We start from the raw sequence: 25,341 nt of genomic DNA on the forward strand, positions 1-25,341 counted from the left end.
CGAAAGCAGAAAATGTCAACACAGGATATTGGCAGTCAAGCTTCTTGATGGCTCGTAAGTCTCAAGTATGGAAGCTGAACCTACAACTCTATAATACATGGGGGGTAGTATTCAGAAACAAATAGTGCAGTCCTCATGACCATTACTTGTTGTCCTTTCTCCTGACAGTTTTCTTTTGCCAGTACACTGTGATATCCACTATATTCTGATTCTGTGTGTTGCTCACTGTAATGAATTATTCTTTAAAATGGCCACCGAAGCTTTTATATTGCTGAAATGGAGCTTATAGCATGATTATTATGCTAATGAGATTGGTTTAGTATGGTTATCTCTAAGTTGTGCAGTAATGTGATGTGTTATCACCCATTGAAGTTCCTCATTAGATCTGTGTTTCAATAGCATATACCTGAATGGTATGTATCCTGCCAGGGATTGGATATCCATCCACTAAACAAAAGCTTTTGGGCACCTGCTAAATGTATTGTATCTCCAAGGAAACCTGAGAGCATGATGTTATAAAAATAGGTGTACAGGTGGCAAAATTCAGAACTTTCTTGCCACTGAAGATTCCTGTCAAACTACGTGTTTGCTACATCTTCAGTGTTTCATCAGTTGGCTTGTTCAACTTTTGGGCAGACAAATTCCCTTGGGGACTTCCTTCCTTTTTTCTGAATAAAAATTTATAAGAAATGTTCTATACTTATGAGAAAAGAGGACTGCCGATCTGGACACCAGATCCCTTAGAAGTATTCCCATGTGTGTTTTGTTTTGGAGTGACCTGTGATGTCTGCTCCTGGCATATTGCTTATTTGTGTCATTTGATACCAATGAAAAGAAAGTTTGTGAAGTAGGCTTCTGAAGCAGTTCCACATTCAGCACGTCTCCACTGGACTGGGATGGACAACTTTAATGTGGCCCTATTGAGAGCCCTCAGACTGACCAGCTCATACTCTCAACCCCTCTGATGCTGCTGTGAAGGATGCCTTTAAGGATAGTGAGCTTAATATGTTCTCGAAGAGCAAGTATATGGCAATATCTGATAAGAGAGAACTTTGCCTTGTGCTATCAAAAGGGTGAGATTAAATCCTTTAATTGCTGGTAAGAGATAGTGGGCTTGGTTGTGGAAGTACAGTGTTTGATACTTCCAGGTCTGTAACTATAGGGACTCCAAAAACAAAGACTATAAGAACAAACATATTTCACCACCTTTTACCCATACAGGCCAAAGAAGCTAAAATAGTGTTTCAGTGTTGCCATTGGGCTTTTTAAAGACTTCCAGTCATTACAGTTTTCTTATTCTGCTGCTTCACATTTAAAAAGAAAAAGGTCTCCCTCTCTCAGATAGTGTCTCTTTCTCAGAGGCAGAAAAGGAGGGCCTGATCTATTCTTGGATATCCTGTCTTGCTGAGTAGAATATTTCTTTGGATTCTCATAAAGTGAAAATATCCTTTTCTAGCACAATAAAATAATAGATAATAAAATAATAATAAAAGACCCTTGTCCACTGGGACGAAAAAATGTCTGATGCACAAAATAGGTACTACAAACTCATTCAGGTGGATAGCTCAAAACATTTTCCAGTTTCTCCTGTCACTGGTGACCTGTAGGACACTTTCAGTTCTGCATGTGCTTCTCCAGATTGTCAGTCACCTGCACAAAAGAAAAAAATACAGACTTTATAAAGTATCGCACATTCACAAACTCTTGTGTTACAATCCCCTTGCTGTGGTTTCTTTAGTTCTAGATTACCACTACTAACCTAGTTCATTCTGACAAGGATGGGAGAGTTTTTGACAGGTATAGTTCAAAAAGTCTGTACATCCTGTACCTTAGTCTTTATGACAGTAAATTATCAGACTCACATGGCTAAATTTCTGCTTGCAATCCTTGTAGACATGTCTAAGATCAGTGCTTGTTTACCATCTTCTGAAGGAAAGTGTTTTCTGCTTAACTCATTCAAGCATATGGCACCTTTTTGCATACTTCCAGTTAACACCCTAAGTTCCTTATGGTACCAAAACCTTTCTTGGGTCTGACTTCTTTAACTAAATGACTTATTATCTTACAATAAGCAATGTCAGAAAGGGCAAGTATTTATTAGTAAAATTACACTACAATTATTAATCTAGGATGGTCCCATAGTAGAAAAGCTTTGATTATCTTATGATTTTAAGTTGATTTCTCCGAAAATGCTCTGGAATGCAAATATGTGTGTAAGGCAGTAAGAGGTGCAACATTCCACACTACATAGGTGTTAATGAGTTAACATGACATATTTAGTGTCTCAGGTTAGCAAGCATTCTCTTAAATGTGCCACTGGCTCTGTATACTTATCTGAAGTTACAGTACCTACCCGAAGATATGAAGGCACACATCCTTAATGCTCCTTTGGACAAGAAAGTTTTATTTAGACCCTTCTCAGCTGAGGCATTGAAATGGCTTGATGAAAGAGTGGAAACATATTCAAGGGGTTAAGCAAACTTTTCAGTGTTAAGTATAGCAGGTATTACTCTTACAGTCCAGAACTTTTTTTTAGGAAAAAGCAGGCCCAGCAAAAATTTGGCAAACAACGATGTATGAAAACGTAGCAAGGGGATACAAAGAAAAAAGGAGTACAGCTCAGTCTCTATCTTAAACAAACAAAAAATGCAGGACCATCTACCCAGTCAAATCTCCTCCCCCTTCCCACCCTGGCCATCAACTCAGTTTAGCAAACAATCTTTGTCTTATTTTCTACTTTGGAATTTAGTCAGATTCCAAAGTACGAGAAAGCTCAGAATGGATACAGGTGACACTAGAAGTCTCCCCCTCCCAACCTAAGAGTTCCTGCACACCCTCAAAATCAAACTCTTCTGTTTCTTCCCATTTAATTCCATATGTTACCCCAAAGCATCATACAATCCCTTCCAAAATCTCAGCAAGGCAGATGATATTTTTACTACTTCAAAAACAGGGAACCTGGAGACCTTTGTTGAACTTGTCTCTTCTCAATCATTTCATAAAATTTCCAAAATTCAAAATGCTGATCTTTCAGACCCCCTCCCCAATCCATCCACTTTGTTTTTGGTGACTATGGTTCTCAGAGATGCCTATCATCATATTCTCACTGACGTCACATCCTATTTAAGGTTTCCTGTATCTGGGTTGTATTTTCATTTCTCTGCTGTATCCTTTTGACTTTTCATAGCTCCACTGGTGTTCACAAAATGTTTCACCCTAGTGATTGTTTATTGTAAACTACAGAGAACAACATATTTCACTACTTGGATGATTGCCTTATTTTTGCATACTCTCTTAAAATTGTTGAGGATCACTTATTATCCTGGATCTGTTTCAAAACATAAGTTTTTCTTTCAATCTGAATCAATCTTCTCTTTCCTCTTCTCTCAGACTGACTTTTTAGGATGCCTTTTAGACACATCCACTATAATGACTTGTCTTCCTTCCAGAAAAGGTAACAGCAAACAAACAAGTAACTTTTGTCAAGAGCCATGGACTAAAAACTAAATGCCAAGAAATGCATAATAGTATCCTTCAGGAAGTTCTCCATCCCTAGTAACTATCATATTGACAACACACCCCTAAGAGTTGACCTAGTAGTCAGAGACTTCGGGAAACACACAGGCAGTAATTTAGCCTGTAGTGAGGGAATCATTCAATGTCATACAACTTACAACCAAAGGTATGGCATCTAGGTCTAATTAGGTCATTGTTTCACTATATTCATCATTCATCAGACATATCACTGAATAAAATGTCCATTTGGTATTTACCTAACCAGGCACATCCAACAACTGGAACGTCCACAGAGGTTCCTCACTAAAAGAATGCAGGGCATAAATAACATGTCTTGTGCAGACCACCTCAAAGCCCTATCCCTGTATTCTGTCACTTACAGGCTGTTGAGAGGAGATCTGTGTCTGGCATATTCCCATACTTCACGCCCTTGTAGTCATTAGCCTAGTACACACATATGAACCTATGACCAATGGTCTCACAAGTCAGTGTGGAGTTAGTATCAGGATCCTCTGTCTTTTACAGTCCTGGCACTGCAGCTTTTCAGAAAGGGGTTCTTACAGTGAACGAATCAAAGACTGTTGAATCCTGGTGTTCCCATGTCCCCTCCCTCCTCTTCTCAGTTGGTAGCAATAGGTATATTAGACTTTTCATGTAGAGCAGCATCCTTGGGGCAATCACTTAAAAAAAAAAAAAAAAAATCACATAAACTTCAAGGAAATGGCCTTGATAAATAAATTAAGGATCTTAAATCAGTCATGGTCTCCAGGACCTTTTTAGGTAATCACAGACACCACCATCATGATGTAGTACATAAACAATGCGTAAACGAGGTCTTACACCTTTGTGGACTAGCCAGTGATAGCCAGGGAAACTGCATCTCAGCACGTTCTTTCCCTCCAGGGTACTTATATCCATTCAGAGTACAACACAGTGGCTGGCACATTAAACAGATCTGAAAGATCTTCCAAGAGATTATCCAGCTGTAGAGAACTCCCCAAACAGGTATTTGTCTCCAGTCTCAATAAATAGCTAAACAGATTTTGCTGCAGGACACCTTGCAAAAAAGCCTGGAAGACAAATGTCTTTACCTTCCCATGGATGGAAATGTTCCTGTATAACCCCCTTTCTTCTGATAGCCAGAGTTCTTTTAAAGATCTTTCTGGTAACTCCTTTTTCCCCCTTTTCATGAAAATGGCCAAGGGCAATTACCCCAGTCTTTTCCACAGAATGGATCTACTCACAAGACAGAAGATCACTGACCAACCCCAACATTCAGAAATTACATCTGACTGCTTGAATGGTAGCACTTAGATGCCTTTCCTCTGAGGGTGTGCAGCAGGTATTAAAGGAGGCTAGGAAACCTGCCACTAAAACATCATATTTAGCCATATGGAATAGATTTTCTAGTTGGCAGCACAAAAAGGACTAGGACATATCCACTGGTTCTCTGGTATCTGTGTGAATTCCTCAAATCAGGTCTTTCTTACTCTTCTGTTAAGATTGAGATTTCAGCCATTTCGCCTACCTTTGTTTAGACTCCCTTTCTTCCTTATTCTAGTTAAAACAATTTTTAAGTGGGTATTTCTTGTCCGACCACTTCAAAAACAGGTGTGCCGTTTATTGCTGTAAGCTTTCTAGTTGCCATTTAAGTTTTTATTTGTACTTTTCTACAGAAGAATTTTGTAGTTTGGAAATGAAAACAGTGCTTCTTATGATGAAAATATATTGTGGGAAATCAGTTTGCAGTTTTGAACCCAGCTGTATATTTACAGAATATGTATGCTAAGTGCTACACCTGTATGGAAATTTTAAGGTAACACAATAGTTTTTGTCACCTGTGTTGATTACTTCTCATAATTTGGTGAGTAATTATACAGTATTAAATAAACAGTAGAGTTTAGGTTAGAACATCTCTTATGGCTGCAAGATAATTTGGTAGCCTGGGTACTAGAATTACAGCTGGGAGGGGAAGGATTGTGTCCACTGGCTTTGTCATCTACTTTACTTGTAAGAGAGTGAAGATTTTTTTGTCACCCAACCATGTTAGTAAACACAAAAATGCACAAACTGAGTTTCAGACTAAAAACTTGTCATTTCAGCACTTTTGTCTTTTTAATTCATAAGACTTGGTTGGTTTGTATTGTACAGTCTTAGATGCTTTATTTTTAAGCATGTTACTGGACAAGGGTATGCAACAGGTATGCAGAAATTCTAACATGTGGCATAACAAATTCTACAGATAAAACCTTTTTTCTACCCCCATAGTGCCTTTTATTAGGCAGAGTAATCTAAAGGTGTTACTGCTCAGTGCCAGAAGGTTAAAAAAGAAACTTCTCTTTCTGCAAGTGCTGCTGCTGTTCCTGGAGACTATAGACATCTGTGCAGTTACCTAGACTTGGTTCAAAGCCACAGAGGGCACCCTGGCAGTGCAGGGACTATAATGCCTTTCACACATTTAGACCAGCAGCTGCATAGGTAGAGTCAAAAGGTGGAAGAGTCTCAGTTTATATTTAACATGCCTCGAGGCTGGTCAAACTTTACGACACACTTTTAGCTTCTCCACATCCAGGTTACCACAAGTAAAGTCCCATACCATTTCTTTGCATGTTGTAGGTCTCCCTCCTTGATCAAGGGATCTCATACCATGCACTTGAAAGTACTAGGGGAAACTACCCATTCAACTTAACACAATATTCATGGGCAACTTTAAGTACCTCATCATTAATGGGGAATCATATATGACCGGAAACATTCAGGCCCCGAGGCTAACTACCTCCTAGTAAGTGACAGTCTAGTAATATTCCAGCCCTCTGGACCTTGAACATAGTTGCCTGTGCAAAATTGTTCACAGAAATCCTGTGCAGTCATGTGAATAGCTGTATAGAGACAACTGTACCTACCAAGAGTAAACAGAGGACAGTCTCGAAAAACAAGCTACTCTGGTTGAATTCCAGTGTAAATAGGTTGTACAACAAAAGAAAGAAAATCATGTCCAAAAAACATGAAGGGCATTGCCCAGCAAGGAAAACAAAAATGCTTTAATCAATCTGAACAAGCAATTTGGGGGACTAATCATATCCACCAAAAGCCAAATTTTAAATAAAAGTAGCCTCCGCAGCTAAGACAAGTCATAAGCCTTTCTTCAGTTATTTCTGCAGTTTTAAAGGCAGCACCCAAAAAAAGTGCTAACGCAATGGTGAATGGAACCAGCTGTATGGAGCCCAGGGGATAAAGCAGGTTTGGTGTCCAGTAAATTTAGCTCCAATTTTAGCCCCCCCCCGTCACCCTGCCAAGAAATACCCTCCACCATTTCTCCATCAGTGATCACTAGGGAGCAGGTCCTCACTGCACTCTCTAAGGCCAAGAACATTATTTTAGTGGACCCTAATAATATCCCAGGATGCCTCCTGAATACCATGAAACATAACCTGTCAGTCTCACTAGTCTCTCTATTTAACTATCACTTCCTGACAGGCTTTGTGCCTAAAGAATGGATAACTGCAACAGTTATTTCTGTGCACAAAGGGGATCTTCCACAGACATAGGGAGCTGCATATCCATAAGTCTAACTAGTTTCATATGCAGAGCTGTGGAAAAAATTAACATCTATCTGATAAACAGTGACATAGGAAACCTACAGACACTGGACCCTATCCAGTTTGGTTTTGTCAGTAGAAGGTCATGCCTGCTTAACCTTGTAGACTTATGGACAAGAGTAAAACAATACAAGCTGCCTACTGCAAAGTGGCTAAGCCATTCAACACAATACCTCACTTGGGCATTGTAGATTAACATACAAAATCAGGCATAAACCCATATGTCACCCAGTGGATAGGACACAAGAAGCTAGAGCAGAGAAATCCACCTCCTCAGAGGCCAGTCACTAGCAAAGTCCCACAAGGATTGGTCCTGGGGCCCTGTCCTTTTTTGACATCTACTTCTCTGAAGTTAAGGCAAATGTCAAGGGCCTCTGGCTGACAAAGCTTGCAGATAATTGCAAACTAGGCATAGTCACTGAATCCCCAAAAAAGAAACAGGTAGCCTTCTAGAGTGCCTGATGCAGAGACAAACATCTGGTTTCATAGCCATGGACTAAATCTCAATACTAAAAATGCATAATAGGATTATTTGGAAAGGTGAACACCCCTGAAAATTACCACATTGACAATACAACCCTAAAAGTTGACCCAGTGGTCAGAGATGTGGAAACTCGTGTTGACAGTAACCTGATCTTTGACCACCATGTGTCCATTGTGTTGAGAAAATTATTGTACATTGCATAACTTACAGGTAAGGGCATTAGATCCATTGTTTCACTGTACTTTGCTCTCATCAGACCAGTCAAGTACAGTACACCCTTTATTCAATGTGTACCTAACTAGGCACTTTCAACAGCTTGAGAAACCACAGAAGTTTCTAACAACAAGAATACAGTGGGAGTGGTTAACACTGAACAGCCTGCCTGTCCCTGGAGGAGTGGTTACTACCTAGAAGCTGTAGTTTTATTGGCCGTTTTGGGTCAATTCTAAACTCCTTGATCTGTCTCTCTTAAAACCCGGCTGCCTTATGGTTTTGGCGTCTTTTCAGGCTTGCTAGTTGTTGCTGAAGCACCTACCAAGGGGAGAAAACGCTGAGAGAAGAAAATGAGCCACTTTTGTGAGTTTAAGTATTTTCTTCTGATTTTTTGTTAAGTTTTACTGCTTTGCCGCCTACTTTTTGGCATTTTCCGGCTTGCTAAAGTTTATATCTGTAACAGTAACAATACTTGGAACACATCTAGAGCCTGTTTACTGCATTTCCTTTGTTGCACTTAATTTAAAATCGTTTTTTTCTCTAAAAACTGCATTTTACCTGATTTTGGCCTAGCACTCAAGTGTGGGGTCATTTATTGCACTGTTGTGATTATTTTGCTGCTTGTGTATCTCTGCTACCTTTAAACTACAACACAAAGAAAAAAAAAAAAAAAAATCTTGCTTTTTTCCCACTTTCTGAAAGTTAAGAAAGTTCAGTTACAGATTTGCTGTTCTGAACTGTTTGGAAGTTTCTAGAAGGCCAGTACTTGCTTGGGCTAAAGGGAAGTCTATGTGTTCACCAGTGGGAGTGGTTAACACTGAACAGCCTGCCTGTCCCTGGAGGAGTGGTTACTACCTAGAAGCTGTAGTTTTATTGGCCATTTTGGGTCAATTCTAAACTCCTTGATCTCTCTCTCTTAAAACCCTACAACTCTCTTTTTGCACAGTTTTGCGCACTGTGCAGCACCGCTTAAACAGGTTTAAACTATTCCAGGCTCCACAAAGTCTGCTCTTCACTTTTTCCTTTAGAACTGTTCAAACTCTCAAAGTAATCACTCTATTCTCTTTCTAAAGCCCTGCACTTGCTCAGCTCTTATAAGGAAACACTAACTAAAGCGCTACACCTTCCTTGACTTCTCATAAGTATTAGGCTCCCGATTGGTCCTTCCTGATCAAGTGAAAAATCAGTTCCCTTCCCTAATCTGATCAGTAAAAAAAACAGTTCCCTATACTAATCTGGTATGTCCAAGGGTCACTTTCAGGGTTACTCTCCAGTCCAGCTGGTGAATCTGGGAATTTTGAGGCAATGTTACAATTGCCTTATGTACACAGACAACCCTCTCCTCCTTCCAACAAACTCTAATACATGTGAGAGATGCAGTTACACAGCCAAACTGGAGGCAGAGCTCTCTCAACCCAAGACTGGCACAGTCTGTCGGGAGGAAACGGTAATCACCCACACCACAAATCCAGTCTCACACAGACCTATTGCATCTGCATACCCAACACATAAACACACAAAAACATACTCGGAGGCTCTAAATAAAAATCTGCCTAAACAGCAAAGACCTCCTAAGCAGATATCCAAGCAACAGCCACCCCTCAACAATACCCACGAATCACATATCTCACATAATCAGTGTGCCTCAGTCACAGCCCTTAAGGCCAAACAACACACCAAATACACTTCTTATAGGGGACTCTATTGTTCGGCACACTGACGTCCCGCTCACCAGAGTGAACAAGGAGAAGGTCACTGTAAGCTGCCTGTCGGGTGCCAGGATCTGCCACATAACGCAAGCACTCAGGTCACTCCAAAGTAAGTACAAGTATGACTCCGTCATTGTCCATGCTGGTGTGAATGACTTGAGACTTACCTCCCTGGACTACATGAAAAGAGACATAGAGGAGCTCTCTGACCATGTAGCCCAGGCTGGTATGACCCTGACCTTGAGTAGCATCTTGCCCTCACCAAGAATGATGCCACAGTATAAAGACAAAATGATCAGTTTCAACAATTGGCTAAAGTATTGGTGTCATTCAAAGGGGATCCAGTGTCTGTCATCCTGGGATGACATGCTCGACAAGCCACGTTGCTTCGCTAGGGCCGGCTTGCACCTGTCACCCTTAGGCTTTCGTATACTGGCCAAGGCTCTTGCCACTCCCATAGTGCCTTTTTTAGGCAAGGCTCAAAGGACAAACCCACCTCCATAGACAACCCAAGGATAAAAAAACTAAAGGTAATGCTACTCAATGCCAGAAGTCTAAACCTCAAGATGCACGCACTCGAGGCTCTCCTCAGTATGGAGAAAATCAATGTCTGTGCAGTAACAGAAACCTGGTTCAAGGCTCCTGAGAGCACCCCAGCACTACCAGGTTATAACTCATACCATGCGTTTCGGCCCCAAAACTCGGACTGAATCACAAAAGGAGGGGGGAGTATCTATATTCATCAAAGATACCTACACCTCCAGGTTAGTGGCACTGCACGAAGCATCGGAAACCATCCATGTGCAACTAACAGCTGGCAAAACTGCCTTTCAGTTTGTAGCCTGCTACAGAACACCTTCCCTATTACAGGAACCCCACTTGGCATGCCTGAGAACACTGGAGAATATGAAGGTCTCTCCAAACACTATGTTATTGGGTGACTTCAACTACCCAAACATTGACTGGGAAAACTACTCAAGCCCAAACACCCTTGCCCAACGGTTCCTTGAATTTATAAACTCTAACGCAATGGAATAACTGGTCACCACTCCCACAAGAGGGAACAACATATTGGACCTGGTCATCACCAACATGGGGACTCTATGTTCCACACCAGAGGTAAACCCTCATTGGTAAGATCAGACCATAAACAAATTTCCCTGGACATCCATATCCCGTCCCCACCCCCAGCCAAGGAAATCACTGTAAAGAATTTCTCAAAAGCCAACTTTGCACTTCTCAAGACTGAGGTGGAATCCTTCAAAGCCCCTGGGCCAGAGGATAATACAGCCCAATCCGCAGAATCCTTTACAAATGCATTCTATGAGCACCTGCAGGAATGCATGGATCGTGCTATCCCATATAAAACCAAGACTCACTCCTCCAAAAACAGGAGACCGGTCTGGTGGACCCAGGCCATAAATAAGCTATACAACAGAAGGAGGAAGCTACTACATGATAGAGCAAAATCCCAAAAAGGGAAGGCATCTCTGATCAGTATTAGCAAGAAACTTCGATCCCTCATAAAATCATCAAAGGCCAGTTTTGAAAGAAAAATTGCCCTAGACATTAAAGATAATCACAAGGCCTTCTTTAGTTTTGTCAGGAACGTGGGCGGAAACTCCCAGATATGCTCTGAATTGTTGCATAACGGTACAAAATATACCGAACCTACAGACATAGCCAACATCCTGGCAGACAGATTCAGCGCAAACGTCCCCCCCCCCCCCCAAAGGAGCAAATGCCTATCCCATCTGAATGTAACCTCCCTGACATCACAGATGCACAGGTGAAAGCTGCCCTCTCCAAAGCAAAAAACACAGCATCTATGGGACCAGACGGTGTCCCAGGCTGTCTTACACGAGCTCCAAGAAGAACTGAACCCTCACATTAAGTCACTGTTCAAACTTAGCCTTACTACAGGATATGTACCCAAAGAATGGCGTACAGCTACAGTGGTCCCACTCCACAAAGGTGGTGCCACAACGGACCCCAGAAACTATCGCCCCATAAGCCTAACTAGTCTGGTCTGTAAAGCTATGGAGCTTATTATCATGGAACTCATAAACAAAGACATTGGGAGCCTCCAGACACTGGACCCTACCCAATTCGGCTTTGTTAAGAGCAGATCTTGCCTCTTAAACCTAGTTGATTTCTTTGAAACAGTTACCAAATCCATAGATGAGGGCAAGGAAGTCCACACAGCCTACCTGGACCTCGCAAAAGCCTTCGACACAATACCCCTCTCGGGCATCATAAATAAGCTTACCAGCTTAAATATCAACCCCTATATCACAAGATGGGTTGCTAACTGACTCAGAGATAGAACCCACATGGTCAGAATCGCAGGTGCCATATCCGAATCCAAACCAGTTACAAGTGGCATCCCACAGGGCTCAGTTCTGGGACCTCTCTTGTTCGGTATATACTTCTCTGAGGTTCAGGCTAACACGGGGGGATTATGGCTGACAAAGTTTGCAGATGACTGCAAACAGGGGGCCATAATCGAATCTCCAGCTGACATAAGCATCCTCCAAAAGGGACTCACAGAGACAGATGCTTGGTGCCAGAGCCACGGCCTCAAGCTAAATGCTAAAAAGTGCATAGTCATCCCCTTTGGGAAAAACAAGGTGCCCACAAATTACCACGTAGGTGCTAATCCATTAAGTACGGAAGAAGTAATTAGAGATTTGGGGACCAACATAGATAGTAATCTCTCCTTTGATAATCACGTTGCCAAAGTGGTTAGAAAGACCTTCTATATAGCCCACCTTATCACGAAAGGGTTCGCATCTAGATCAAGAGAGGTCATTGTGCCCCTCTACTTGTCACTCATCAGGCCCATAATTGAATACAATGCCCCTTTTGGGATGTACCTTAACTGACACCTGCAGCAACTGGAGAGACCCCAAAAGTACCTCACCAAGAGGATCATGGGCTACAAACAGATGTCCTATGCAGCTCGACTAAAGAAACTCCAGCTCTACTCAGTTGCTTACCACCTACTCAGAGGTGATCTATGCCTGACGTACAAAGCCATGTCAAACCCAGAATTAATGGACATGCTCCACCTCAAAAAAATCCAAGTCCCTTAGAGCTACACGCTCCAGGGACCTAAACCTCAGCACAAAAATAAATAGGACATGTTGGAGGGACAGATTCATTTCCCAGAGGCTGCCCTCCCTCTGGAATAGAATCCCAATTCATGTTAGACATAGCCCCTCCCTGACCCTCTTCAAGCGAAATCTGGATGCGTGGATGGGAAATTGCAAATTCACCCCTGGGATCTCTTCTGTGTCCCTGCTAGACAGAGGCACAGTAAACTAATCTTAAAAGGGTACATTCTGTGACCTACTCTACAGAGGCACAGTAGGCTAATCTAATAGGGAGGCGGAAGCCAAATACACTCTGGCTAGGCTTATAAATGCCCTAGAGCAGATAGCCTAGTATCAACCTATGAACAAAATGTCCTGTGCATATCGTCTCAGAACCGTATCCCATGAAGACTGTCCTCAGAGCTGTAGCCCCTCTACTTAGTCTCCTGCAGACTTCTGTGTGGTGATCTTTGCTTAGCCTGCAAGGAATCCACTGATCCCAGACAGATGAATTTGTTGCACGTTTGGAAAACAGTCAGCATCAGAAGTACCTGATCTAAGAACCTAAACCTTTTCTGTGATATAAATAGGACATGTTTGGAGGGATATTTTCTCAAAGATTATCCCCTCTCTGGAACAGGCTTCCTATCCATGAGAAGCAAAGGTCATTCCTAACCCTGTTTAAATGTAAATTGGACCAGTGGATGGGAAATTGCAAATTTGCCCCTTGTTTAGCATCTCTTTCCCTAATGGACATGGGCAACCTGAAAAATCTTCACGTGTATAAGCCTATATTTCAAACATAAAATTCCTTGGGGTATTGACACGTTAGCAATATTTTGGTAAATTTGGAGTAAGCCTAGAGAGGCTTAACATGTCTGTTATGCTGATTAGTCTTGTCCTATGAACGTATACCTCAAAATATCTTCACTCAAGTTAGTATTGTGATGACATTGGTCACTCCTAGATCCTTACCTTTCCATCATCCTGGAAGTCTACAGTGGGAGGAAGAAAGGAAAGAGAGTTGGCTTAGGCCATTGTCAAGGAACCTAGAGACCTGATGTCAGCAGAGGTAAGAAGCCTAAAAATATAAAAAAGCCAAGCACATTGTTGTGCTTAAGGTGTTGTGATTTTCTGAGTGCAGTTTGCATGTAAATGAGGATTGGTAGCTAGAATAAAATAAAACAAATATTTGTACATTAAACGGTGACTGACGGACTCTCTTCACCATTGTCTTTTATGTGGTATGCGCTATTGCTGCAGTGTAGGCAGTAGTCCATTTTTAAACTCATTGCATCTGTCTCATATTTTTCTTTTCTTTGATGGATTGATCAGCTGACCAATTTGGCATTATCATTCCATCTGGATCTGTGGCAGGTGGCACTCAGCTGGATGCTATGACAGTTTCCAAATGAGGGATTAAAAATGATCATTGGTGGGTAACAAGAGAATGGTAAGCTAGGAGTGAAGCCGTAGATGCATAAACCTTCTTCTAGTTTCAAATTATTTTTTTTTGACATTTGTAAAATTGTATGTATTAAGACATTGTATTTCTTTTGCAGGCTTCATGTACTCCAGTTTAGCAGTAGCTGATGGTTGCTTTTCTAGGCAGCACAATAGTATGGAGAACAATAACCAGTGCTTCTTAGTGGCCAATGGAAATGGCTTACCATTGCAACCCCAGAAGCCCGGGGCCATTGACAACCAGCCACTGATTGCATCAGAGGGTGTGAAGGTAAATCTTAGTTAAGGTAGTGATTGCTGAGTTTTTTTATACATAATAATATTTTACATTTTTGTAAGTTAATAATAAAATGTCATTGTGAATTTCATTTTGTGCATGTGTGTGTTTAGGTGTATGTAGAAATAACAGTATACCAGCATTTGACTGTTAACATTGATATGTAAATAAATAAATAAATGCAGTTTGAATTTACTGCCTTTTTTGGAATTGTAAATTTGTAAAGGAGTGTTCCATTCTAAGATGTAACTAGGAGTATGCTTAAGTGAAACTACTCTCGTGTTGTAATGTACCCTGAAAATTATTTGACAGAGAAGGTGTGATAAAATGTATTCTACAATGAACCCCCCCCATTAATATTCCAAAATGTGCACGCTGATTGGTCAGCGTGCCCTTTGTAAATCAGACTTATGCTAATGGAAAAAGGTCCGGTCGCCCGGACTTTTTTCATTAGTATAAGTCTTTACTTTTTTTTTGTGTTAGGCAGCAACGGAGAACGGAGGAGCTCAGTTGCTGTAATCTCGCTATGTTAAATGAGTTTAACATAGCCAGATATATTAAAAAAAAGGCAACGGAGATCTTCCTTTCTCCGTTGCTTTTTTTAAAGCTGTCTCACTATGTTAAACTCGAGATAGCTTTAAAAAAGGGAATAGAGATCTTCCTTTCTCCGTTGCTTTTTTAAAGATATCTCGCTATGTTAAACTCGTTTAACATAGCGAGACAAGTTTAAAAAAGTAACGGAGATCTTCCTTTCTCTGTTGCTTCCTCTATACACAGCTTTGATGTACTGCGTAAGCACACTACATCCGAACTGCTCCAGGATACCGGACAGCTATGGAAGGGCAGCACGGAGGCATCATACAATGCTATTAATTAAGAAAAGTAAGTTTTTTTTGGTTTACTCTCAAAAATTCGAAGCGAACTCGGTCGACCAAAAGAATTCGAAACTCACATTGTCGAACACCGAGATTGCCGAATCACAAACTAAATTCGACCTACGGACAGGTTTTAACATGGGTCGAGATAGGGGTGAGGTTTGTAGTTCGGCAATATCGGCGTTCTACATTGCCGAGTTCGACATTCCAATTCTCGACGGAAGTGGAGTCGACTGAGTTCGCTTCAAATTCTTGATAGTAAACCATTTTTTTTCTTAAATAATGTCATTGTATAATAGCAATAACCCACTTCTGGGTGTGGGTAATGCTGGATTTACCCACGGTCGTCTTTGGCCACTCGGGCTTCACCCTCATGACCAAACCACACCTACCGTGGGTAAATCCAGCATTACCCACACCCAGGCATGGGTTATTGCTTACTTGATCACTTCCTGAAGCAGTTTTATTTTACTGTTAGTTTTTTCCTGTTGTACTCCTTGCAATTTAATGTTTTGCAAAATGACTAGCAATTTTGATTATAGTGTATTATTTGACTTTTCAGTTTCACTGTTCAGTTTTACTCTATGAATAAACTGACAAAATAGCATCAAGATAAGTTCTGAGAAGTTATTAGGCATTATGGGCAAGCAAAACCAACTTCCCCTTTTAAAGGAATAGCTTATTTACTTTGTGGTTTCACTGCTACTTCATTACATGTTAAATTTCACTGTGAGATGTTCCACCTGCAAGAACTAGTTGATAACCTGCTTTCCTAGGAAGCGAGAAACTACTACTGATGTATTTAGCTTGGAAATACAGTAGTTTATTAGTTGAAGTAATGAGGCATTGTTTTCAGCTGTGAAATTTAGGGGGGCTTTTTTATGAACAAAATAAAATGCCAAAACAATATACTTTTTGCATTAAAAAACTATGTAATTTGGTACTGTATATAGTAAGGAGGTTATATTGAACTCCTGAGATTTATTTATACTTGTTTCAAAAGATAATCAATACACTTTAAGTAATTTTTTTAGCTACTTTGTTATGGACACATTTCGTGGTCTTCTTGACATTGTTTTTAATTTGAATGTATAAGTATAACTATATTGCCAATTATTAAATTTTCCCATTTTTACTGATTTCCCGATTTTCCTGCTGGTCAGTGCTACCCATTTATTTATTTATTTTAGTAGTGAGAGTTTGCTTCACTACCATTTAGGTCTGCCATACTTTCATTGCCCAGAGTGGTACTTTTTTATGAAAATGAGAATTTTGTTTTCAGGTCAGATTATATCCACAACCTGTACAAAGGACTGGACTTCCCTTTGTTGCAAAAAATAAAAGCTCACTCTTCTGGAATTTGAGTTGTTTCTTTTTATTTTAAGTTATATTAAGTTATTTTAGATGCAAATAAATTTTGTACAACTATTACAGAAAACATAGGAAATATTTTTTTACCTAAATTCTCAGAGCATTTGCCATTTTTCGAGTTGTTTTTCTTTTCAGGGTACAGTTGCAAATGCAAGGAACTGCTCTGGGCAAACAAGGGGCAGTGGTAACCTATTGTAACACTGTAGGCAGTATCTGTAATCACCTTGTGATGCATCCTCCCCACCTGCAGCATTCTCTACATATGCTGCTGTTGAATGAAGACTTTCAAAGCTCATCATTAATCCTGGCCACATCCTAGCCTTTCTTAGACAGAAACACTGTAGCTAACATGTCATCCTCCAGTTGGGAGACCTGACTAATCCGCTGTCACTGCTCACTGTGCTGTGCTTGAGTTCGCAGTTTGAACCAGAGTCAGTGACAACATAGGCATACTACATCTTTGTCAGCTGGCTATTACTAATTCTACCAAACTGAAATTATATCCATAATTGATGATCATGAACTAGTAAATTAGGATTCTGTCTAAATGATGATAATAAGGGGATATACAGTGTTTGAAATGATATTTGATATCAGGATACATTAATTGCATCAGATGCATTTAATGTTGAATACCAAAAGATCAACCCCAAAAGCTTGAAGTGCAAAAAAACATATGTTGCCAGATTTTTTTTATTTTAGAAGTAGGAAAATGATAGCATGTTATTCCAGATCATGGTACAGTATAGACTCGGATTTTGCCCTTTCCCCACTGTAGTGCTATCTCGGAGTTAGTATATGTTAGTAGTAGGTGGTGTCGGGTGTGTAGTAGGACTTGCCTCCTGCATTGAACATAGTTGAGTTTTTTTTTTTTTTTTTTTTGAGTTTTTGTGTTTTGACATTTTAAGGTTGATCTTTTGGGATCCGACATTAAATGCATTCATTGTAATGAATGCATTTCTTGATAATGTAGCCAGTCAGCTAGCAAGCTTTTGAGAAGTGGGAAAAGGCTTAACCCCTCCCAAAAAAAAAAAAAAAAAAACTTGTATCCTCCAGCAACACAGAATTAGTAGCTTTTAAGTAGGGGAATATGCAAGATAAATGTCACATACCATCTCAAAGTAAGAAATCCAAATGCATAAGGAAAGTAAAGTATTCAAGAGGAGTGGATTGAACTTATGCATGATGCTATATGTAGGCTTGAAAAAAATAAAATTCAAGTATTAAAAGTATTTAAAGGGCCTTTGTGGCCATTTCTTTTTGAAATGTAAATAACCAAGCAATTTGTCTAGTTTTAACTATTATTGAAATCACAGCTTCTTTGGCTTTTCCTTTTGATGTTTAGGAGATCATAGGCTCCAATTATCAAATTATTCTGGTTACATTCCTATAGCAACTGCAGTTGTATAACACAATTAATAAAATAAGCATTTGTTATTAATAGATGTTGGCTTGCTGAACATTGGCAATAACATTAGACAACAGATATTGGTCATTATTTTGCATTGTGTAATTAAATGATACACTGGAAGATTAAAAAATACAAAACTGTAATACAGGCAGTTGTACAGAGGAGAAGTAAAGAGGAAAAACAAAACAACTTACCTTTACAAATATGAACAGCTTCTGCACATTACTCATTAATTTGCTTATAATATGTTCACAGGTATGCAGTTATCAAATCATGTATTTCTAAGGATCAGGTTTCTAGGCTTTCTAAAATATAAGTATAAAACATTTCATACCCACACACCAAAACTGCTTTCCTGTTCTGCTTCTGCTGCCTAGAATTTAACTTTGTTTGCCAGTTTATCTCACCGACTTTTGGGTATGGCACCATGCCTTAGTGTAGATAAAGCCAGTTGGCTACTAGCGTAACAACACACCAACCTTCTTCTATGTTCTCAGCTTTGCAAGCTCCTCAGGAACGATTTCTGCCCAACTCTTGCCTCTAACTTATACAAGCAAGCTCCCACTTATAATCCAAGAAGTCTTAATCACTCACTACCCACATTGCTGTTTACCTATGTAACTCTATTTCTTTGACTATTTATTTAATGCTATTTCTGTATATCTAGCTGAGACTGAAATTAGTCCACTGGAATCAGTACTCTACCCTGGTTACAAAATTGAATAAGTAAATGAATACATTTCAGACCTTTGTGTACCTATGAGTAATGTATAAATACTAAAATTCTCATGCATGCATGCATATCTAGTAATAAGCAAATGCCACTGTAGACACATTCATTCTTTGTCAGCTCATTTGCACCATTTTTGCTTTATTTATGGGTTTGAAGATTGGACATTTAGTGCCTTTTATTTTTATATGAGTTTTGCCCCATGCTTACCAACCATCAAGGACCCCCCCCCCCCAATCGAACATTCATTCCCGGCACATGAAATTTCACCCATTCTTACTGCAAGGGCTGTCCAAAAAAGGATCTCATTCAGGTAGCTATGTAGGTGCCTTATGCCCTCTGTGGCATTCCAACAATGAAGGTATTTTATAATGGCTCTACCCTGCCCCTATGAGACAAACCGTTCAGTCAGCATCACCTCAGAGGTCCACAACACCTTTGCCATGATGGAGCTTGCATTCTGTCAGCCTTGTAGAAGGCTACCACAGATTGATGGCTTGGTAATTTTAACTCCCACTCTCAGGCCTCATATATGCATTGCAAAAAATCAAACAACCAAGACTGCTGACTGAGAGTATGGAGTAAAACAGCAACAAATAGTGAAAGGTAAAATACTGCAAACTGCCATGACTGAATTACACAAAAAATATATTTATTGGTGAGCGCTTTCGCGGTGAGCGCTCACCAATAAATATATTTTTCATGTAATTCAGTCGTGGCAGTTTGGAGTATTTTACTTTTCACATATACGCATTGCTGCCCTCTTCTGAGAGATTGTGGAAATGTACAACTGTTTGTCACCCTCCTGCCCCAGGATCAGGATGCCTATCCTTCCTTGATGGCATTATGAAGTACCTGAGCCATACAATGGCTTTATCACTATGTGCCACTGGGCCTGGCAAAATCATTGACTACCTTTCACTTGGTCATATGTTAAACACTTTAATTTGCATGTTGCAGCTTAAGTAGTGTGTGCCTGGTTGCATACCTACATTAAACTGCTTGAATTGTCTTGATTTACAGGTGCTCATTTTGTGTGCATCAGATGTCTTTCTGTTCTAATGTTGAAGTGTTCTTTACATGAGGGATCCTCCGCCAAGGGTGACCCAATGTCCGGCCAGTATATAAGAAATTGTAAGTGCTGCTAGTACATGGGATGTCGCATGTGTGACCTAGGAGTACATTGGCCATAAAAGCGACGTACACACGTACAATTCTCAGAACTTCTCTGCCACCAGTCTGAATGCCATCTTCGATCATCGGTCTGTTCGCGTGAGTCATTTGCTGCTGGTCCAGTTTTCAGATAAGTGCCCTGTTGGAGTTTTTCTTTTTCTCTTGCTACTGATTTTTCTGTGACAATTTCTTGGCATCCAGGAAAGGCAAGTGCCAGTGTGAGAGACAGATTCCACACAGGAATAGTCACAACCTACGTCTCTTTTGTTTGAGGCTGATGCACGACCACAAATCCTGCTCTATTTGCCAGATCTTCATCCCTAACACCTTACGTAGCCTTCTATCATCCCTAAATATTTAATTAGAAAATCAGAGACTGAAGCATTTAGCTAGGGACAATATGGAGAGTATGTCTGGGCTTACTGTCAAGCCTGTGTTGAAGAGGAAGGCCAAGAAGCCGGTGCCTGAATCTTCAGCTGCACCTACTACCTGTGATGTCTCTGTTGAGGTCGATGAAGACCTACAGATCCATCCAGAGGTTGCCTCTGGTTCTTTGGCAGGTATCACTTCGGAGGCGATCAAGGAATCTGCCTTAGGGATGTCCTCTGAGGCAATGCAGACATCTGCATCAGACATTCGGGGGGAACCAAGGCTCATTATTTCAGAAGGCCCTAGGGGTGTCCTTCAGATTCTAGTTAGGGAGGAAATTACAACTTCTGTAATTGAGTGCAGGCCTATGTTGGGTCCCTCCACTTTTCATCAGGTAAATGTGTGGTTAAAAAGGATGTAGAAAACCAAGCACAGTTCTGTACCTAAGACTCCACAATCCGATCAGGAAACTTTTTCCTGAAGGCTTGCTTAATGCACTCATGGCTCTTAAGCTTCCTTCAGCTGTTCCTGTTTCTCCTTTTAACTTCTTTCCCACTCAAGAGAGTTAGGGAACTAGAATCATCTGAGGATGAATCCTTGGGCTACTTCACCCAAATTCCATCCCCCCTAGAATATGCTTCCCCTGAAGAAGAGTCTAATGGCACAGATTCCCCAGCAGAAGAGATCACTTTTGGGGAAACTATAGCTAATATGAGGGAATTTTTTAAATGCGACTGCTCTCTGGTTTCTGATGTGCAGAAAAGACATTATGATCTTTTACAAATGGAGTCTCCTTCCCCTTCAGCTGTACCTCCAGCCTTACCAGCCCTTTTGGATGCATTTTTCTGAGCACCTAAGGCCCCAGACTCACAAGCCTCTGCCCCTAAAAGGCCTGATATGTTTTATAAGGTACTATATGAATGCAAATTTCTTTACACATGTCTTTCCGCAGATCCTGCTGTGGTTTCCATTGCTTCTCACAGAACTTCTTGGCTATTGCCATCCAGAAAGCTTCTTCCTTCTGATAAGGAGAGCATGACCATGGAAAGAATAGGGAAAAAGGTCTATACTTCTGCCATCTTAGCTTTCTGTGCTATAAACTACCAAAGCCATATGACCAGATATGCTTTGACTCTTCTTTCTCAAGCCACTCAAGCAGTTTTTCACCTTCCAGACTCTGATGTTAAAACTCGGGTGATGTCTCTTTTAGGAGCTTCTTCTCATGTAAAACACCACTCCATAAAATGCAACTATGATGCAGCAGAAGCATCTTCTCAGGCAGCTGCACCTGGACCTGTTCTTAGGAGGTATTCATAGTTGAGGCTTCAACCACTTCCAGATGACATCAAAGCAAAATTATGGGATGCGCCTTTAGTTAATAGTGCTTTGTTTGGAGCTGTAGCTGCAGATATAAATCTTTGGAGGAGAAAGGTAAGGAACGACAGGACTTAAAACATATTTTTATTTCTCATTTTCCTAAGTTTCATAGGAATTATCCTGCAAAGACTTCTTTTGTTAGGAAACAAGCTTGCCTTCCCACTTCTAAAAACAAAAAGGGAGGTAGAAGAGGTCCACAGTCTAAACCCTTTCAGCCAGTTCCTGCCCAGAAGCAGCCCTTTCCAGACAAGCCATGTAGTCTGTGACTACCTGTCTCATCTCAGTCTTGCTCCTCTTTCTCTTCATTTTTCCCTGTCTCTTCCAGTTTGGGAAACTATTACTCAAGACTCATGGGTTCTTTCCATTATCAAACAAGGGTACTTCGTAGTCTGCAAAACTTATGGACGTTCCACAACCACTTCATGACCAACTGCATCTATTTCCAGAGGTGCTTCAGGAGTGGCTACATCAGGGAACAATTCAATAAGTTCTTCCACCCATCAGAGGAAGAGGGTTTTTCTCTAGCATGTTTCTCGTACCCATGCTGTCATCTCTGTCTCCTCCAAAAGTGTAGTCTCTCATTTCCTTCTTCCAAAGTCTTCTCCCTCTTCATTCTCATACAGCCAGGGAGTTTCTCAGGCTCCTGGAGTTCTTGGCATCCACTATTCCCATGCTACCTCTGGCCAGATCTCACATGGAGAAGTTTCAGTGGTACCTGAAATTAGTTTGGATGCAGCATGCACATCCACTGGAGTTTGTGGTCCCTCTTTTCCCTTGTCTAAAAAAGGAACTCCTTTGGTGGATTCCACAGATTTCCATGAACCCAGGACTTCCTCTGCATTCCCCTGTTCCCACTCAGGAGTTGTTTATAGATGCCTCAGACCTAGGATTGGGGGGGGGGGGGGCAACCTTTGCTTGCTTGAAGGTACTGGTCCTCTGGTCTCCTTCTCAAAAGGAGGAGTATATCAACATCAAAGAGATGAGAGCCCTCATACTAGCTTTTCAGACTTTTCATCCTCTTTTCTGTCCAGGACCTCTAAAACTGTTTACAGACAACACCACCTTTTTGCATGTATGTAAACAAACAGGTGGGGTGAAGTCGTACCTTTTATGCAGGCTAGCTCTCATGGCATGGGAACTGGCAGTTCACTACCAGGTGATTTTTCAGGCAATTTATTTATATCTCTTTTAGTCAGAGTTCCGTAACGAACACTGTGAGCAGGTCCATGACTCAATCTCACAAATGGATGATTCACAAATATGTGTTTCTGGACATTGTCCATCGGTGGGGTACTCCTCTAGTAGATCTGTCTGCCTCCCCTCTGAACAGACCACTTCCTCTTTTTTGTGCTAGAGTCTCAGGTCCTCTGACTTGGAAGGTGGACACCCTATCAATTTCATGGAAGAAGATGTTTCTTTATGTATTTCCCCCCTTTCCTCTCATTCAGAAAGTCCTGCTCAAGATTCAGCAGGACAAACCAAAACTCATGCTGTTGATCCCCTTTTGGTCAAGACAGCATTTAGCCAAGGGCAATCATCACAGGGTGGACCCTCTCACGCAGGACAAAGGATCTCTTTTCCATCCGCATCTGTCAACTCCGCATCTGTCTCTGTGGGTGATGGGTTTCTGATTCCTTTCAGACACCTTTTTTCAGAGGACGTGCTTAGGGTACTGTAGAGGCCAGAAAACCCAATACTAGGAAATCCTATTTATCTAAATGGAAGAGGTTTTCTGTCTGGTGTCATTCACACAACTTGGATCCATTGCCTATGTTCCATTGTTTTTTTCCTACTTGTGTGGATTGCTCAGTGATGGTTTGGCTTACTCCTCAGTGAAAGTCCATTTGTCAGCCATTTTTGCCTACCTGTCTTTGTCTCCCCCTTTGACTTGTAGGTTAGAGGTTAAACTCTTTCTCAAATGTGTCCTTCACATTAGACCTCACAGGAAACCTGTTCCTTCTCTTTGGGATTTGAACGTTGTTCTGGAGAAGCTATGGCTCCATTTGAGCCTGGAGCTACAGCTTCTTTGCAACACTGTACTTGGAAAACCTTTCTGTTACTAGCTTTGAACTCTGCCAGAAGGGTATCTCAGCTTCAAGCTTTAATGGCTTCCCGACCTTTTTTTGCATACTAACCCTTCCTTTATGTCCAAAGTTGTGAATGATTTGTCTCTTGACCAATCTATTCATTTGGCCAACTTTTTCCTGCCCCACAGTCTTGTAGTGAGAGGATGTTACACACCTTGGATGTGCATAGACAACTCAGATTTTATTTGGATAAAACTAAGGCTATCAGGAAGTCTGATCAGCTTTTTGTTTCTTTTCATCCCAGGGCTGTGGGACTGCCTATTTCCAAGCAGATTGTTTCCTCTTGGATTTTGAAGGCTATTTCTTTTTGTTATGTTTTCAGTGGGAAAAGTCTCTCTTTTCATGGTAAAGCTCACCCTACTAGGGCTGTGGCTTCTTCTGCTACTTTCTTTAAGGGTTTGGATACTAATTCCATTCTAGAAGCAGCTACTTTGACTTCTGTACATACCTTCACTAAGTATTACAAGTTGGATGGCATCTCTAGATCTGGAGCTGGTTTTGCTAGAGCCACTCTTCATGGCTTTCTGGAGAGCTCTTCTGGTTCTTCCTCCTCCCAGGTTTCCTACTGAGCTTTGATGCTCTCCTTCATGTAAATAGTACTGCAACTTTAGAATAGAAGGACATAGAATAGTTGTGTAAATTCTTACCATAACCATAAATGTCCTTCTCTTCTATGTTGGAGTATTATATCCTTCCCTCCTTCCTTCTCCCTGGTACCTGCTCTTATTTCTGGATGTCTGACAACCTCCTTGTTTCCTTGGACTGGTGTTCCTCCTGGACATTCAGTTCTGAGGATTGTACGTGCAGACGTCGCTTTTATGGCTGGCGTACTCCTAAGCCATATGTGCGATGTCACACATATCAGCAGTACTTAAAAGCTCTTGTATACTGGCTGGATATTGGGTTTCCCTTGGCAGAGGATCACTCATTTAAAGAATACTGCAACACAGAAGAAAAGGACATCTATGGTTATGGTTAAGATTTTACACAACTATTCTTTGTCATCAGTCAGCTTTGCAGAAATGTAATCCCCAGTACTTCAAATAATTGTAAATTTAGAACGTTCCTTTCATGCATTTTAATTCGACCATAATTTTACATCTACTTCCCATACGCTTAATGTTAATGTTTTAAGCAATATGTATATAATTAAGTTAAACTGAATTGAATCAGACATAGAAGCTTTATGACAGTCTCATTACTTCCTGATCAAAATAAGAAGTAAGATTCAGGGCTTAGAGGACAAAACTGTAACACACAGTAAAGTGTAGTTTAAATTCCATTTCCCTGTTTCTTCTACATGTTAAATTTGATAATAGAAAAAAATGAGATGCTTGAATACTCTATTTCATGTAGGATATGCTGGCTAATTTGTATTATTTTATTTTTGCTTGTTTGTTTATTTGGATAGGGCCCCTTTTTCAATAACAACCTTATTAAAACTAGAATAGAAATCCTTCAGTGAAGCATGAAATATAAATAAATATATTGATAAGCAAAGGGATGCATAAATGTACAGAGTACAAAGAAGTAGCAATAATGAAACATGCAGAACAAATAATTTAGATTGCAGCACACACACACACACACA

General features: G+C 40.6%; 1 protein-coding gene across 2 annotated transcripts in view; it reads left to right on the forward strand.

Moving 5' to 3' along the window:
- USP32 (ubiquitin specific peptidase 32) overlaps positions 1-25,341 on the forward strand; it is a 3,310,274-nt gene that overhangs the window by 1,380,821 nt on the left and 1,904,112 nt on the right. For both annotated transcript variants that reach the window (XM_044054559.1, XM_044054560.1), the window contains exon 14: positions 14,179-14,351. In XM_044054559.1, the coding sequence (XP_043910494.1) occupies positions 14,179-14,351 (173 nt within the window). The remainder of the gene's footprint in view (positions 1-14,178; positions 14,352-25,341) is intronic.

This window comes from Protopterus annectens, chromosome 13.part0 (assembly GCF_019279795.1).
Source record: "Protopterus annectens isolate FY-2018-M chromosome 13.part0, PAN1.0, whole genome shotgun sequence".
Lineage (NCBI taxonomy): Eukaryota > Metazoa > Chordata > Ceratodontiformes > Protopteridae > Protopterus > Protopterus annectens.